At 39.8% G+C, this 14,117-nt stretch overlaps 4 protein-coding genes across 5 annotated transcripts in view; 1 reads left to right on the top strand and 3 right to left on the bottom strand.

Annotated features, from left to right (window-relative positions):
* Nucleotides 1-1,992, bottom strand: part of usp13 (ubiquitin specific peptidase 13) — a 27,690-nt gene extending 25,698 nt beyond the window's left edge. Inside the window, exon 1 of one of the 2 annotated variants that reach the window (XM_032525251.1) lies at nucleotides 1,609-1,992. In XM_032525251.1, the coding sequence (XP_032381142.1) occupies nucleotides 1,609-1,719 (111 nt within the window). In that variant the 5' untranslated portion in view covers nucleotides 1,720-1,992. The remainder of the gene's footprint in view (nucleotides 1-1,608) is intronic. The other variant, XM_032525250.1, reaches the window with a different exon arrangement.
* Nucleotides 1,993-2,937: 945 nt separating this feature from the next.
* ndufb5 (NADH:ubiquinone oxidoreductase subunit B5) lies at nucleotides 2,938-6,218 on the bottom strand. Its single transcript, XM_032527151.1, has 6 exons — nucleotides 5,993-6,218; nucleotides 5,151-5,233; nucleotides 4,827-4,893; nucleotides 4,615-4,676; nucleotides 3,689-3,795; nucleotides 2,938-3,156 (listed from the first exon to the last, which is right to left on the bottom strand). The coding sequence occupies exons 1-6, from the start codon at nucleotides 6,108-6,110 to the stop codon at nucleotides 3,036-3,038; spliced, it is 558 nt and encodes a 185-aa protein (XP_032383042.1). The 5' UTR covers nucleotides 6,111-6,218; the 3' UTR covers nucleotides 2,938-3,035.
* A 285-nt stretch (nucleotides 6,219-6,503) lies between these two features.
* Nucleotides 6,504-9,950, top strand: mrpl47 (mitochondrial ribosomal protein L47). The gene is made up of 7 exons (XM_032527150.1): nucleotides 6,504-6,737; nucleotides 7,198-7,346; nucleotides 7,438-7,498; nucleotides 7,579-7,675; nucleotides 7,858-7,988; nucleotides 8,671-8,766; nucleotides 8,910-9,950. The coding sequence occupies exons 1-7, from the start codon at nucleotides 6,604-6,606 to the stop codon at nucleotides 9,019-9,021; spliced, it is 780 nt and encodes a 259-aa protein (XP_032383041.1). The 5' UTR covers nucleotides 6,504-6,603; the 3' UTR covers nucleotides 9,022-9,950.
* Nucleotides 9,468-14,117, bottom strand: part of actl6a (actin-like 6A) — a 9,099-nt gene continuing 4,449 nt past the window's right edge. The window contains exons 4-14 of the mRNA XM_032527145.1: nucleotides 13,888-13,988; nucleotides 13,475-13,572; nucleotides 13,206-13,300; nucleotides 12,599-12,705; nucleotides 12,367-12,456; nucleotides 12,183-12,244; nucleotides 11,964-12,078; nucleotides 11,719-11,799; nucleotides 10,817-10,912; nucleotides 10,546-10,632; nucleotides 9,468-10,146 (exon numbers count right to left, since the gene is read on the bottom strand). Coding sequence (XP_032383036.1) covers nucleotides 10,066-10,146; nucleotides 10,546-10,632; nucleotides 10,817-10,912; nucleotides 11,719-11,799; nucleotides 11,964-12,078; nucleotides 12,183-12,244; nucleotides 12,367-12,456; nucleotides 12,599-12,705; nucleotides 13,206-13,300; nucleotides 13,475-13,572; nucleotides 13,888-13,988 — 1,013 coding nt within the window. The 3' untranslated portion in view covers nucleotides 9,468-10,065. The remainder of the gene's footprint in view (nucleotides 10,147-10,545; nucleotides 10,633-10,816; nucleotides 10,913-11,718; nucleotides 11,800-11,963; nucleotides 12,079-12,182; nucleotides 12,245-12,366; nucleotides 12,457-12,598; nucleotides 12,706-13,205; nucleotides 13,301-13,474; nucleotides 13,573-13,887; nucleotides 13,989-14,117) is intronic.

Below are 14,117 nucleotides of genomic sequence, written 5' to 3'. Positions count from 1 at the left end.
TTTTTTTTACTATAAAATCCACAGTCACATTCACCTTACACACTCTTTTAGTCAAAGAATGTCTCAAAAATGGGAATAATCTTTGATCATGTCTTTTATACAAGCAATTTGATACATCAATGTTGCCGCTGTTGATTCCACTAAATACTATGTGCATCCTGTTACACACAATGTCATTGACAAGATACAAAAGGTATGATGCATGTGACCAGAGGCTCGCATTTAAAGTGTTTTAAAATGCAGGATAAATACAGTAGGACCTCCTTCAGGGGATCTAATTTCTTCTGACAGAAACAACCTGGATGCATTGTGGACTGGTAGCTGGAGAGATGCCACTTCACCTCCAGTGCATGATTGGGTCCTGACCATGTGTGTGTATTTCAACCCTGTGTGTAGTGATTACTAACAAACAGAGTGTAAATTGTTATTTCCCCACTGGGTATCAATAAGCAGTATTTAATTAAAATTAAATTAACCTCCTGCACTTTCACATGAGGACTGTTAGAAAGACTAAATAAATCGAGAATACCGCTTCAAAACTAACCTAAACCTGCAATCAGTGCGGGCCTAACAAACCCCTCTGATAAACCTTTAAGTGGCCCAAAGTGTCATATGAGCTTCAACAGTCCAAGGATAAAAATAAACCAGTCCTCAGGCCAACATGATGAGCTCCAGACAGCTGAGTCACCTTTAAATACGGTTTCAGCCAAGAAAGTATTTTTTTGTTTTATGTATGCAGTATGGTATGGTGTTAAGAGCCAAAAACACAGACTTCCTATCTGTCACAAGTCTTTACAAGTAAAGAAAATGTTGAACTCAGCATCAGAACTGTGGATTCTGACATTTAAAAGTGTTGAAAACGAAAATGACTAATTAAATGAAAATATGCGTCAAAATATGGCTCATGAGATTTTCTATGAACTCTCTAGTGACACAGTAACATAAAAAATTACTACAAAAAGCCCCCACAGACTCATTAGTGTCTACCATTATCACAATGCTAGCAGGGGTTAGCATGATTTTTGGATTAGTCATTGTAAACTGACTACTGAACACAGAAGTGAACTGTAACTGTACATCACACCACAAATTGATTGTTACTAGCAAAGGCTAACCAACACTGTTAGGATTACAAAATACCACTATAAAGTGAGCATATGATTAAAAAACATATTGTAATATTACATTATTACAAACTTTCAGCTAAGCACCACTGAGGCACTTTAAAAGGTGGCTGTAAACTCCCTCTCACACACCGCAGCTAGGCTACATCTTGAAATTATTTCAAAGCTCGAGGCAGGTGTGTTAGCAAGTGTGTTTATTGGTTGAAGCAGCAGTGTGGCCTGAACTGCACCGTCTACCTCTCCCTGCACAAAGGGAACCCCCTCCATCTCTCTCTCTCTCTCTCTCTCTCCTGAGATGTAAACAACGTTGAATTATGTATTTTATTTCCTCTCAAGTTCACGGAGAAAGGTGGCCATGGAGACACATTCACACATTACAGCAGAATCACGTGTGGTGTTAAGCCAAGCCAAGCCAAGCGAGACTGCCATGTCCACCCAAAACAACGCGCTCATGTCTGGGTGTGTAGCCAGTGTGGACACTTACTGGAGAGTCGAAGGAAAAGGCGCACTCGCTCTTGAAAACCCTGTCTCCTGTTTTGGGCACTCTGATGGTGGGCATGTATGGGACCAGCAGCTCTCCGAGGTCTGCAGCCATCTTCGCATTCCTGCTTCTCGCACCACAGTGCCGCGGAGCCAGCGGAGCAGCGCTGTCAGAGAGGAGGATGCTATTTTTAAAACACTCTGTCTCTACATTCCTCCGGCCAGGGGGATGTGACGCTGAAAAACAAAAAAATAAAAAGGGTGGAGGCTGGTTGCAACACACGGGGAAAGAACGTGAAGGCTAATGTTGTTCTTTTGGCTGTTTTCAGTTTTTTGCAAAAAAGCTTTGACCTGCGCAGAAATGACATCGCTACTGTTGACTGTGGTGACGCCTTCTGCTTGGGGATGTTTTACCAGAAGGGCCCCTCCCACCTCTGAGGATGATTCATAAAGCCACCCACGCTTACTCCAATTGTTTCCCCATCCAGGATCAAGGAAAAGCATGATTATGAGGTGCACTTAGATAGCTGCTACTTGCAGTATCTATAGGCCTATCCTACAAGCCCACCACATAAAAGACTCCATACACGTGTTAATCTACAGTAGCTTTTGTTGTTAAAATTGTAATCCATTGTTACAAAGTTAATTTCATTTCTCTGTAACATTTTAGTTTTATGATAAATAAATGGTGGAAGTCACATTTAAAAAGAGTTATTTTGTGCATCTTATAATTGAAGGCCCCTTGTCCATCAGACAAACATCTTGTCTGCACAGCTCTGCCATCAGGTGGAAGCTCTAGTTAAAAAACAAGCAATGACGCAATTCATTTGTCAAAATTGTATCCCATGCAGTGCATCCTTGTTAACAAACTAATGGGTTGCCTGCCTACCTCCTGGTGGATGAGATGAACAAGCGTGATCTGTTTCTTATGAGGCAAATACAGCACACTATCAAAAGATCTCAATTTGTACTCCAATCAGATAGAAAGACAAGACAAATATAAAATAAGATTAAAAAGAAAACAGACCACATTAAATGGGACTGTACCCGAGTGCATATGCATGAATTTAAAACTCAAACTGTTTCTGTACTTTGAGCGCAATGGAACACATCCATCACACCCATTATGTGTACCTGGTTATCCTTTGCAGTGTGACCGAGGTGGAGATTTTACCTGCACAAGTGATGACTTGTTAGAGGACATCCAGGGACACAGAAAGATCTTACTTACCTCTGCCCAGCTAGGTAACCTGATTCACATACATTTAAATAATTGTAAAGACATTTTTGTAAGATGAAGCCAATTAAAAAAAAAACACTGGAGAACAAACTATCAGAGTACATATAGTTACTTTATTTACGCAAGAAGGGAAAAAATGTACAAACAGTGAGATTGATCGGCATGATGTACTGATGGCAGACACGTCTGGATTAATTGTCAGGTGTTGCCTTGGGGCTGTTGTCAATTAGCTCCTTGTTGAGGGTCCCCACCTGGAACCAGGGGCCATCTCCCTTCGTCCTCATCTGTCGACGCACCTCCAGCTGTGTCAGTCTGTTGACGACAAACGGGCAGTGAATTAATGAAATCATGCTTCAGAAATGGAAAACAAGAGCAAGTTGTGAATCCAAGAATAGTGCTACAAAAGAAAAAACAAAGCTTCCTTTATGCTTGTACACTTAATCTCTCACCGTTGTGTGAGTAAACTAGACTCGCACAGAAACCTGTCTAGAAGCATAACTGTGCCGTGGATGTTAATGGTGCTTATAGTTATGTCAATCTCTGAGGGGTTCCTCTGACTGTAATGCTCAGTAGATGCTTCACACAGAGATTACCGCAACAGAGGTTGTGAACTGTACCGCCATGGTCTGACTTTGGGACCAACACGAAGAAACACAGATCATGTCGTGACTGCGGTTTGCATCTGATGCTATACTGGAGTTGTGCTTGATAAGAGACATTCCCTCTTGAATCAAATATTTAGATTTAGTCCATGTTTAGTGTGTATTAAACATTTTCAGTTTGGCAAGTTACATTAAGAATTATTTGACAGGAGAAGCTATAACACACTGGTACTAAAACTCACCTCATGTCTGCCTTTTCTTTCTCTATTTGGATTACAGCCATCATCTTTTCATAGTCCTTTACCGGGGAATCATAGAAGTTCCGTGCAATCCACCTGGTGATGGGGTGCTGCCATGACATAGAAGTGTTTTTAATGACTGCAAATGTATTTGATCCCAATAAGCACTCACTGACATTTTAGTTAAGTATTCAAGTAATTTAACAATTACTGCAACTATATTACATTTTATCTTGGTTTATATTTCAAAATTTTACAACATGAATGAAAGGACAACAGTATAGAGGCTCCTTTCTGAAATATCTGTAATTATAGAGCTCTTACTAAATCTGTGGAGGGAATATTGCAGACACAACTAGGCCTGCACGACTTGGGGAAAAATATGAATCACGATTTTTTTAGCTTAGAATTTATATCACGATTCTCTGCCACGATTTCTTTTCTCACAAAGTGTAAATGTTTATTGCACATATGAACCAAGACAAATTGCAAATTGCACATCACCACAAAACTGTAAACATAGAGGCTTCGATGAAGAGAAGGGAGAGCAACGCAGCACTTGATGTTCAAAACTCACAGAAGAAAGTAGTAGTATGTGGCTCGTAAAATGAAATGAGAATCAAAGTCATTAAAAAATAAATAAATAAATAAAAATTATTTAAACATTAAATTGTGAACAGGGTTAATTGAGTTAGCAATTTTATAACGATTAATTGTGTAGGCCTAGACACAACACTCAAAACATTGTGGAGGCAAACAGGACTGCTTTAAAGATTGGCACTGCAGCAAAAGCTTCATGATGGCAAGGTTGATTATGGTACGATATAATGCCCAATGCCAAATGTAATGCATGCCCACCCATTCCTGAACCAGGGTTCAGATCAGTGACACAACCTCTAATGACATGAGATGCTCCAGTAGCTACGTACCTTGTAGTACTCCCAGTGCTCAGGTTCGTAGTCCTCAGGAACATCGGCCAGCTCTGCCTCACCTTCACAACAAAGTCACACTCAAGAACAATTCAAAGTAACATGCAACTTCTTTTGATTTACTCATCAAATCACATATTTAAATGTCAAATTAGTAACAACTGATCTAAAATAAAGCACGCAAAAAAACTTGAAGACATATCCTTACTTACCGGCAAAGACATTCACACATGTGACAATGACAGCCATAGGAATGCCAGTCAGGAGGATGTAATATTGCTGTGAAAAACAAACGAGAAGACAAAATGACATACTGAAAACTGTAATGTTGGGGTGATTAAGACTGGAGCTCCAATGAAGCCAACATGTCAGGAATAATACTTACATTGAGGCAAAAAAAGCTGTTGGCATTTTATGCATGGCTTTAATTTGACTACATTGAACCTAATGTTGGCATCAAACTTATCTACCAACTGCAGCCCACTTTAGTGTGTCATGATCACCGGAAATGAATTAGATGGCGTAACACTACTCACCAGCAAGCGCAGAAATCTCCTGTCATAGAAGTCAGTGGGTTTGATGACAAACATTTTCTTTCCATGACCCCAACGAACGGCCACTGCAAGGCAAGGCAGGGGACACTGTTGTGACCATGTATTTCACAATTAAAAGGTGGGTGCTTAATTGACACAATACTGATATCAACATATAAGACTTGACCGACTGGGATTTTGGTTCTTGTGATAATGGCATGAATGTATTATGCAGTCTGTATCTTAGCAAAGTGAACTTATATCCACAATACGGGTGATCATTCTTCAAATGTGTCTTCTTTTTAATAAATCAGGGGTGGGCACTGAACAAAATCACTATTATGATCATTATCACAGCTTCATCTGATCTTGTCAGTATTTACTAACGTTTATAAAATTGTGTGGGAAAATGTCCAATGTGCATCCCACTGAGTCAAATGGATTTTTATAGTGTAATAGTGTCTAAAAATTTCAAATAGCCTACACATATTTCCCTGGTATTTAAGCTCTCGCGTTATTACAGAAGTTGGTAACATAAGATGTTACAATTCATTTCGACATTGGAAACCACAACATTTGGTATGAGAATTTTGACATGATTATAACGTTAAAGAACGGCAATTTAAAAAGGCAATTAGCCGACAAACAAAACAGAGCAGCTGTCTGTTACGTTAACTACTGAAGTAACGTAACTAACCTACTTTGAACTTGTTGTTGACAGCAGGACAGACGTTAGCAGCTAGATAATATTAGCAAGCTAACAAGTCCGGGCGCAAGGTCATAAGAAGAGAGGGCCACCTTTAGAGTCAAACTTCTCACTCTTCAACGGCCAGGGTGTCTCTTACCTTTATCTGTCCGTGGGATTGTTCGGGTGAGTACATTTGCAGCATTACTTCCAGATTTTAGAGGACTCAGTCTGGCTGCTAGAGCAGCAGCAGACCTGAGAACACTCATGCCCACCATGTCTACTGAGGGATGGCGTTTCAACAACAAGAGCTCTGATTCGTTGATGACAGAGCGAAGCGGAAACCGCCATCTTGAACGAGGTCAGATCATAGGGGCAGATCGTAGATACAGCGGATTTGTTGGTTTTTATCCTTCACAATAGTACACGTCGGCTCCGTGTATAAACGTCGTAACATAAATATATATTAATAACTGAAAAAGAAAAACAAAACATTTAATATAGAGAAATGCATGATGGGTAATGTGGGAACTACAGAGCATGCATCATGCCACAGAGGCCCATTTCTTTTCTTAGGATGGTAAAGGCATAACCCGCCCTACTCTCCCTTTGATTAGCTAGTACTTGCCTGCTCTGGTTGGTTCTGTTTAGAAAAAAATGAATGGGATTGGTTAGGCCAAAGTGAGAATGTCAGGATAAGCCAATCAGAGGCAGAGTATCTCGTGACATGTTTTCCCCGTCCTTGGAAAAAAGTACTCCCCTACGATAAAGATGGCGGCGTCCTCCTCAGCAGGACGCGTTTTGACTCTTTGCAAGCAATTTCAAAATGTCTTTAGGATATCCTCATCGATAAATACTCCGCACCCTTCTACCACTTTGATCAAATACCAGCCTCGTCTTTACAGGTAAGACGCAGTTGCAGTGTGCAAAACATGACATATGCGACGTTAAAGTCAACGTGTTGATAGCTAAGCTCTGCTCCCCTCAGTTTGTGTGGATTCTGTAAAGGAGGCATATCTAATAAAATAAAATAAATAAAAGCCTCAACACAATAAGATGTACATCGTCAAATCTTAAATGTATGATGCCACCGGCAAACGCGTTGTGTTAATCCGTTGACATTGGATTAACGCAGAGTCATGGATCTAGTTGATGGATTTAGTTAAAGGCTTGTTTTTGACTAACGGTATACGTTAACTCTTAAATTTAGGATTTTGGATTTGCACGTGCCTCTCTGCAGCTCCTTGATGAATTGTTACAATTCAAACTAAGAAGTGCAATCTTAGGGAATAGAATACACATTCTAATGTAAGGTTGATTATCCCTTTTACATGTTGTAATGTGAATTTATTTGGCATCCACCAGGGAAAAGTCTCCACTCGCTGCCCTGTCTTGGTACAGTCCCGCCAGCTCTGTGAGACAGTGTCGAGCCCTGCACACGACCATCAACAGGAGAGGGCTGGAAGAATTCTTTGACCTCCCTGAAAACTGGGGAGAGACCAGTGTGAAGTCAGGTAAAACACTACAGGGAGCATATGTCACCGCTATGGCTGCACAGTCTGCTTGTATCCTTTAATAATAGAAAATTGTTTGAAAATATTCTAGGTGCACCATGGACTGCCAAACAACTGAGAACAAAGAGCAATGAAGATTTACACAAACTCTGGTAAGCACTATTGAGATTTCACCGGTGCTTCAGCGTATGGACATTTATCAGCTTTCTGTAACGCTCTTGTTCTATCTCAGGTATGTGCTGTTGAAAGAAAAGAACTTGCTGCTCACACTTGAGCAGGAAGCAAGAAGGCAAAGGGTTCAGATGCCAAGTCCAGAAAGAACAAGGAAGGTTGGTTTGATCCTCAAGTGATATCTCCACCATTAATGTAGAAAGAGATTAAATGGAATTACATTTGACAGCTCAACTTTGGTTGTTGGGATGCAGGGTTTGTGCTTGCAGAACTGTGGGTGCTCTTGTTGTTTAGGTAGGAGCCCTGGCTAAGATAAATATTGCTGTCTCCTTCCTCCCAGGTTGAGCGGTCGATGATCAGACTGGAGACGGTGGTGAAGGAGAGAGAGACTGCTCTGCGACTGCTGCAGACAGGACAGGAGAAAGCCAGACCAGGAGCTTGGAGGAGGAACATATTTGGATATGTCTACTGGTGAGGGCAGATTCTCCATATGCATTACATCACACATACACATGGAGAAATGCAGCAGTCTTAATTAACATTGTTTTTAGGTTTCCTGTGGAGTGCTATGAAGCTGTTTCTCTATGTGTGCGTCCCCATTTTGTTTAGCTCATGGACTCACATGCATGTTTCAGTTCCACTGATCGTGTCTTGGTAAAACGCCAAGATATGCTGCAGTGCACCAGGGAAGAACCGTGTAATGTTAACAATTCTGAAATTAAATTCTTTTTAAAAAGCGGCTTTGCAAATGTTTTGTGAGGAAGGAAAATGTATTACATTTCTTTCCAAAGTTCAAGAATACACACTGATCCTTTCCATTGGAAGCAGGTCGCTATTTCAACAGAATTTATTTAAGTTTAGGCAAAGCCAATTTAGGTGGCCAGGTTAGCTCAGTTGGCAGAGCAGGCGCACATTCCGTATTTAGACTACTCCACGACGCACCTGCGGCCCTTTGCTGTAGGTGCAGCATGTCATTCCCCTTCTCTCTCCTCTTTCATGTCTTCATCTGTGTTGTGAATAAAAAGGCCCCAAAAATAAGCTGATTTAGGCTTTCTGCGGGTGGTCTGTTAGCTGATTGCAGTTACCTCTAAGGGCTTTAGAAAATGAAAGTTGGTAAGTGGCATTACTTATGCACACTTGTACTTTCCCTCAGGTATCGATTCAAAGAATATGCTATTCCTTGGCACATGAACAGAAGATACAAGAGGAAGAGGTTTTTCACACCCAAGTTTGTCCAATCACACATAAGGTAAGATATGACACACATTCAATATTGTTGCCCTTTTTGTCGTGTAAAAGACGTTTTAGTAGATGTAAAATGTGGAGTTTTTGTTCCCTATATGAAACAAATAAAATTAATTTCTTTTGACTTCATATTTTTCTGTCTTGCAGACTGCGTATAGAGAGGGATCTTCGAGAGAAGGCCAGGAAAGTCACATTAGAGAAGGCAACCCAGTCCAAAATCAAGGAGAAGTTTCCTCATGTGAAGGTTTCCGCATCGTGAAATTACGAGCGCACATTTTGCAATGAGTTTTTGACAGCTGTGAGCCCGACACGTGTCCAGAAACAAGGCCTTCTCTGTATTTATTTATCTGGAGTCCGTGTGAATACCCAAGTCTGAATCGACTCATGCCAATAACTGAAGGTCTGACACTGTTGTCCTATGTCGAGTATGAGTGTATTTGTCCAGCCTATTAACTGGAGCCTAAGATAAATTATGCTACATCATCCTGAAATGTTTATCAGTTTTCATACCTTATATTAAAACACACCATGTCATCTTTTACTAGTCTGCAAGATGATTTCAAGATTTTGAATGTGTTGATGTAACTTTAGTCATTTGATGCCATTATGGAAATGTAAACCAGCTATTTCATGTCATACCACCATTAGCAATTTTACAAGAAACCCTCATTAAAATCAAGTGAGCTATTATACTTTCATCACACATTTCATTTAACAAAAACAGACTTTATTTGTTTAAAAGACCATATTTAGCTAATGACAAGCAAAGTGAAAATTAAATAGTTATTTGAGTTGACACCAAAAAGAGGCGAGAAGTGACTGTCCTTTACCTCCGATTAGCTTGCTTACTACAGAAAAAAAGAGGCTTATGAACAGAAGACATTCACCTTCATACTAAGGTTGTTCCTCCAAATGCACGTAACAGTCTGCAGAAACCTTGCAGAGCAAATTTCCACACTGATTAAAAACTAAGTGGGGGGAACAAGATACAATAGGTTCAAGATCAGGCTTTTGTCAATTCCAGAAAAACTTCTTGAAGATGCAAGGTTTCCACAAAACTCCAACAACGTAAAGATAAGGCAACAGACTGACTAGTGACATTAACAAAGGAACTTTAACCCCTCTTCATCGTAACAGTTTACTTTGTACGTGTGTCTTATTTTCACAAAATCGAGAAACTCAAACATTTTTTTTTTTAAAAGATTCATCCGTGGGTGTTCCTGAGTCCAGGGTCAGAGATGCGTCTCACGGTGATGAGCTTGTGGCAAAGAGTGTGATGGACAGGGTGGGGTTGGGTGTCAAATCAAGGGCACTTCCTGTCTACACACTGCTTTCCTCCTTCTTCGTACTCCTGTTTGGAGATCCACATCTGCTGGAAGGTTCCCTGCCAGACACACAAAACATGTTTAGTTTGAATAAATCAGGATGGAAACAGGAGAGGAAAGAATACACACATTCTGTAACTAAAGACAAAGCTGTCAAGGAAAGTGTATGTGTGAATACCACCACCATAATCAAATTACAAGGAAAAAAAACCCACTAGAGTGCGTCTATGCAAAACATGATAGAGATAAAATAAAAACTCTCTCTTGAATTCTTTGGATACAAATGCCACAGGGCCTTTTATGATTTGCTCTTTTTATGATGGTTCAAGAGCAAAGTCAACAGCTCTTTAATTCCCATCAGTGTGTGAGGGACACCTTTCCCTCAAGAAAATATAAAGATTAAAAACCTGTTGTCGATCTATTCTAATGACACGGTTTTAACTGCTGTGTGTCCTTACAAGGGACGCCAGGATGGAGCCTCCTATCCAGGCACTGAACCGGCGCTCCACTGTAGTGTTGTTGGCTATCAGCTTCAGCCTCATGCTCTGCAAATCACAGACAAACATTTCAACTCTGGCAGGAAATAGAATAGTGTTTAGTGATGTATTTAAAATAAACTACTTACTGTATGTTGTGAATTGTAATAAAAATGTAGCTGCAGTCTATCATTAACTACAGCCGTGGATAATACGTGTTCATCAGAACGTGTAAGTGGTGGCATTCACTCACCGGAGGGGTTTTCTGGGAGAGTTCTCGGTTTAGCCGGTCTGTGAAGCCCTGAATGAGTGTGTTTCCTCCAGTCACCACCACACTGCCATACAGACCCTGAAACATAAAGTCAAAAGGTTTAGTAATTTACAGTTTCTATTCTTAAAGCAACGCTGGAAACAATTAATCAATTAGAGCCTGACCGATATATTGGCGAGCCGATATTAGGCATTTCCCGAACTATGGTATTTGTATATATTTTTTTAATATTCATTCATCAGAATCATTTATAATGACAAATAAATGATTCTGATGAATGAATATTTGTTGTATCTGATTTTTTTGTTATTGTGTTTTTGTTCAAAGGACTTTAAGTTTCAAATCTTAAGTTTGTATTTTTATGCATTTTATTTATCAGAACTTAAATATTTTTATGTTCCTATGTTCTGTTGTGACAATAAAACAAAACATTATTTACAAATAAATGTTAGGGAAATCTGTTTTGTGACATGTTTCTGGATATTTTTATTAATATATATTGGCCAATTTTTAAATAACCAAATATTTGTATCGGTCTTTAAAATCCTTCATCGGTCAGGCTGTAGTAAAAATTAATTACCATTACTATTCCTGGACAGAACCAATACATGAAAATGCAAGGAACTGTTTGTAGCATTTTAATTGATTAATTAGTTGGCCTAAAACTCCACTTTTATGATTTAACTACATTCCTGGTGAAATTTTGCATCAACAACAAAGGTTTAAGCAAGATATCTTTACCCAGTCAGTCACTTGAAATGCATTCTAATTTGGAGACTCACTTAAATGGATAGAAGTTAAAACTGTGTCAAAAGTGTCTCAAAGAAAACATTTCAGGCACCAAACAAATGTGTAACCCATGTCTAAAACATGTTTATAATCACCGGCCGGATGTCGATGTCACACATTCCAACGCTGGTCGTCACCACGTGGCCGACTCCCAACATGGTGTTTCCGGACAGGCCCTGAAGGGATCACAACAACCAACATGAAAACACATTTTCACAAAACTTCATAATGCATAAAAAGCAATACTTTAAGCAACTTTTAATGACAGCTTTCTTAATTTAGAGCAGGATGTTCAGTTATTTTGGCTGCTCTGTTACCTCTACATTAATAGCACACACACCTTGGCATTAGAGGGATCAAACAGCCCCTCTGGGATCTTCAGCCGTTCAGCCCCAAAGTCACAGTTGTAGCCATTAGGGAGCTCATAGTGCACTGTGGGCATCTGTGCAGCAACTCTGGTGAAAGAGAAACTCACATTTTAACCTTTCAGAAGAGATTTACTTTTAGCATGCAAACCTCCGTAGACGCGGAGGGTTAAAGTTCCAAATAAAGCTCTTACTGTTCATCATATGGTGAGTCTGAAACCTGCAACACAGATGCCTGGAAGTCCTGGATCACACACTGCAGACATTAAGAAAAAACAAGTTGGCACACTTTCAACAAAACATGATACATACCAACCATATCAACTATTCCTTTAATAATGCTAGGATTCAACACATGTCTGAGAGTTTGCTGCTTACATTGCACATGTAGTTGTGCCATGAGCGGGTGACCTGAGGTAGTTTCTCCTTTTTCTTCCAGCTGGCCGGTGATCCCTCTCGCACTCCATCCTGTAATGATAACACTGGTTGTCACGGTCTGGTATGAAGGCAGATGACAACAAAGACAAATACACACTGTGTAGGCACATAACACACAATAAAAAGTAAAGTTAAATCTCCCTTCTTTAAAAAAAAAAAAAAAATTGTATACCTTTGATGCAATCATGTAAGGGGGGATTATTTCAACATTTAGCTCTTGAAAAAGCTCCCGACACTGCATGCTCATGAAGTCTCCAGCCAGGGGCGATTTGACGATGCCTATCAGAGAGAGAAAAATGACTCATGGCTTGAGGGAACATTGTAAATCTCCCCCTTTTACATATAATACAGCACCTCAACATTCTGTGTTTAAACTTGATAAATTACTTGATGTGGCCTTTATGAATTTGCAATCTCTTAAATGACTCTGCTTCTTTTGTTTCACTGCAGCTCAGACTCAAATAGTTTTGTATTCGAAAGCATAATGTTGATTTAGTTTCATCCTGAAAAGTGATTTCAAACGTGATAGATCACTGAAAATGAATCTTGCCCAACAATAGTTCATAGTTGTAACAAATTGTATTAACAGCTGGATTGATTGACAAGACAGATTCAAGATACAACCAGCAGATGGCAATATAAATTATAGATAAGGTAACACAGGATTATATATTTTCCATTACTCTTAGGAGATCAATCCCCTTCTTGGTTTAAATAGCCAAGTAAAGTCTGAAGGTTGATCATCCACTTATGATGAATGAGGTGTGATAATTGTTCACCTTGCTGCAGGACATAGCCATCATGCACTGGAATCGCTGTGGTGTGTGTGGCGCCGCTGTCAAGGACCAAGCCTGTAGACCGGCCATTGGCAAAGCTTAGACACTCAGAGTTAAGGAAATGTAATACATTAACAGATACTGTATTAGTGCAGCAGACCTTTTATAAGAGAAATAGCTCTGTGAGGCCATTATCAAACCGTAAAGGGAAATTTAAATGACATAAGCCTCTCATCCTTTTTCTGGATGAAGTGAAATAATAAAAAGGATACGCAGATAGCACAGCAGATTTGCAGAGGAAGAAGGCAGGAATGTTGTAATGTTCGAACATCAGCTCTGTTAGTTTCTCTCGTTTCGCTCGTGTGTTCCACTGCGGACACAAAACAGAAAATAGCCTGCTTAAACAGATTATTGTCAGCACAACACACACACTATTCACACTGTGAGGTGATGAGGACCAGAGCAGGAAACCGACCCGAATCCTCACCTCACTATACACAGATTATGTCTTAAACAAACGGAAAAAATGTCACCAGTTACCACAAGTAATTTACCTAACAAGTCAGTATTTTAAAGACAGAACAGGACTAAATTGGCCGGCATGTGAATACTGTTCGGCCTTGGTACAATCACAGAATATGTAGTCAGTGTTGTTCAGATCCAGCTCGTACAAATGCTAACTCACCGATGCTTCTGACATGAGCACCGGATGCAGGCTGGGTTCAGACTTGAAGTGCATCTTGTAGGTGTGATCCAAAATGGCCTGGAAACTGTCCCAGTCCTCAACTGTAAAAGGGAAAGAAGAGAAAACAAGGACAGAGCTTGTTAAATGTCAGATTAATGCTGATTTACCATTTGTTTACTATTACAATTATACAGGTGAAAGGAAAAGGATAACAATCATCTGTAATTAAC

The sequence above is a fragment of the Etheostoma spectabile genome, chromosome 9 (genome assembly GCF_008692095.1).
Source record: "Etheostoma spectabile isolate EspeVRDwgs_2016 chromosome 9, UIUC_Espe_1.0, whole genome shotgun sequence".
In the NCBI taxonomy this organism is placed as follows: domain Eukaryota; kingdom Metazoa; phylum Chordata; class Actinopteri; order Perciformes; family Percidae; genus Etheostoma; species Etheostoma spectabile.
The sequence above is the reverse complement of the archived record's forward strand: the minus strand, read 5'-3'. Positions and strand labels throughout refer to the sequence as shown.

What these genes read in the sequence shown, in the direction of transcription:
- ndufb5 (XM_032527151.1), bottom strand. Translation starts at nt 6,110, where the DNA reads ATGGTGGGCATGAGTGTTCTCAGGTCTGCTGCTGCTCTAGCAGCCAGA. An exon ending in ATGTGTGAATGTCTTTGCCG is followed by an intron (nt 4,677 to 4,826) that starts GTAAGTAAGGAT and finishes TTTGTTGTGAAG; the next exon opens with GTGAGGCAGAGCTGGCCGAT. An exon ending in AAAGAAAAGGCAGACATGAG is followed by an intron (nt 3,157 to 3,688) that starts GTGAGTTTTAGT and finishes TGTCGTCAACAG; the next exon opens with ACTGACACAGCTGGAGGTGC.
- mrpl47 (XM_032527150.1), top strand. Translation starts at nt 6,604, where the DNA reads ATGGCGGCGTCCTCCTCAGCAGGACGCGTTTTGACTCTTTGCAAGCAA. An exon ending in ATATTTGGATATGTCTACTG is followed by an intron (nt 7,989 to 8,670) that starts GTGAGGGCAGAT and finishes ACTTTCCCTCAG; the next exon opens with GTATCGATTCAAAGAATATG. An exon ending in TTTGTCCAATCACACATAAG is followed by an intron (nt 8,767 to 8,909) that starts GTAAGATATGAC and finishes TCTGTCTTGCAG; the next exon opens with ACTGCGTATAGAGAGGGATC.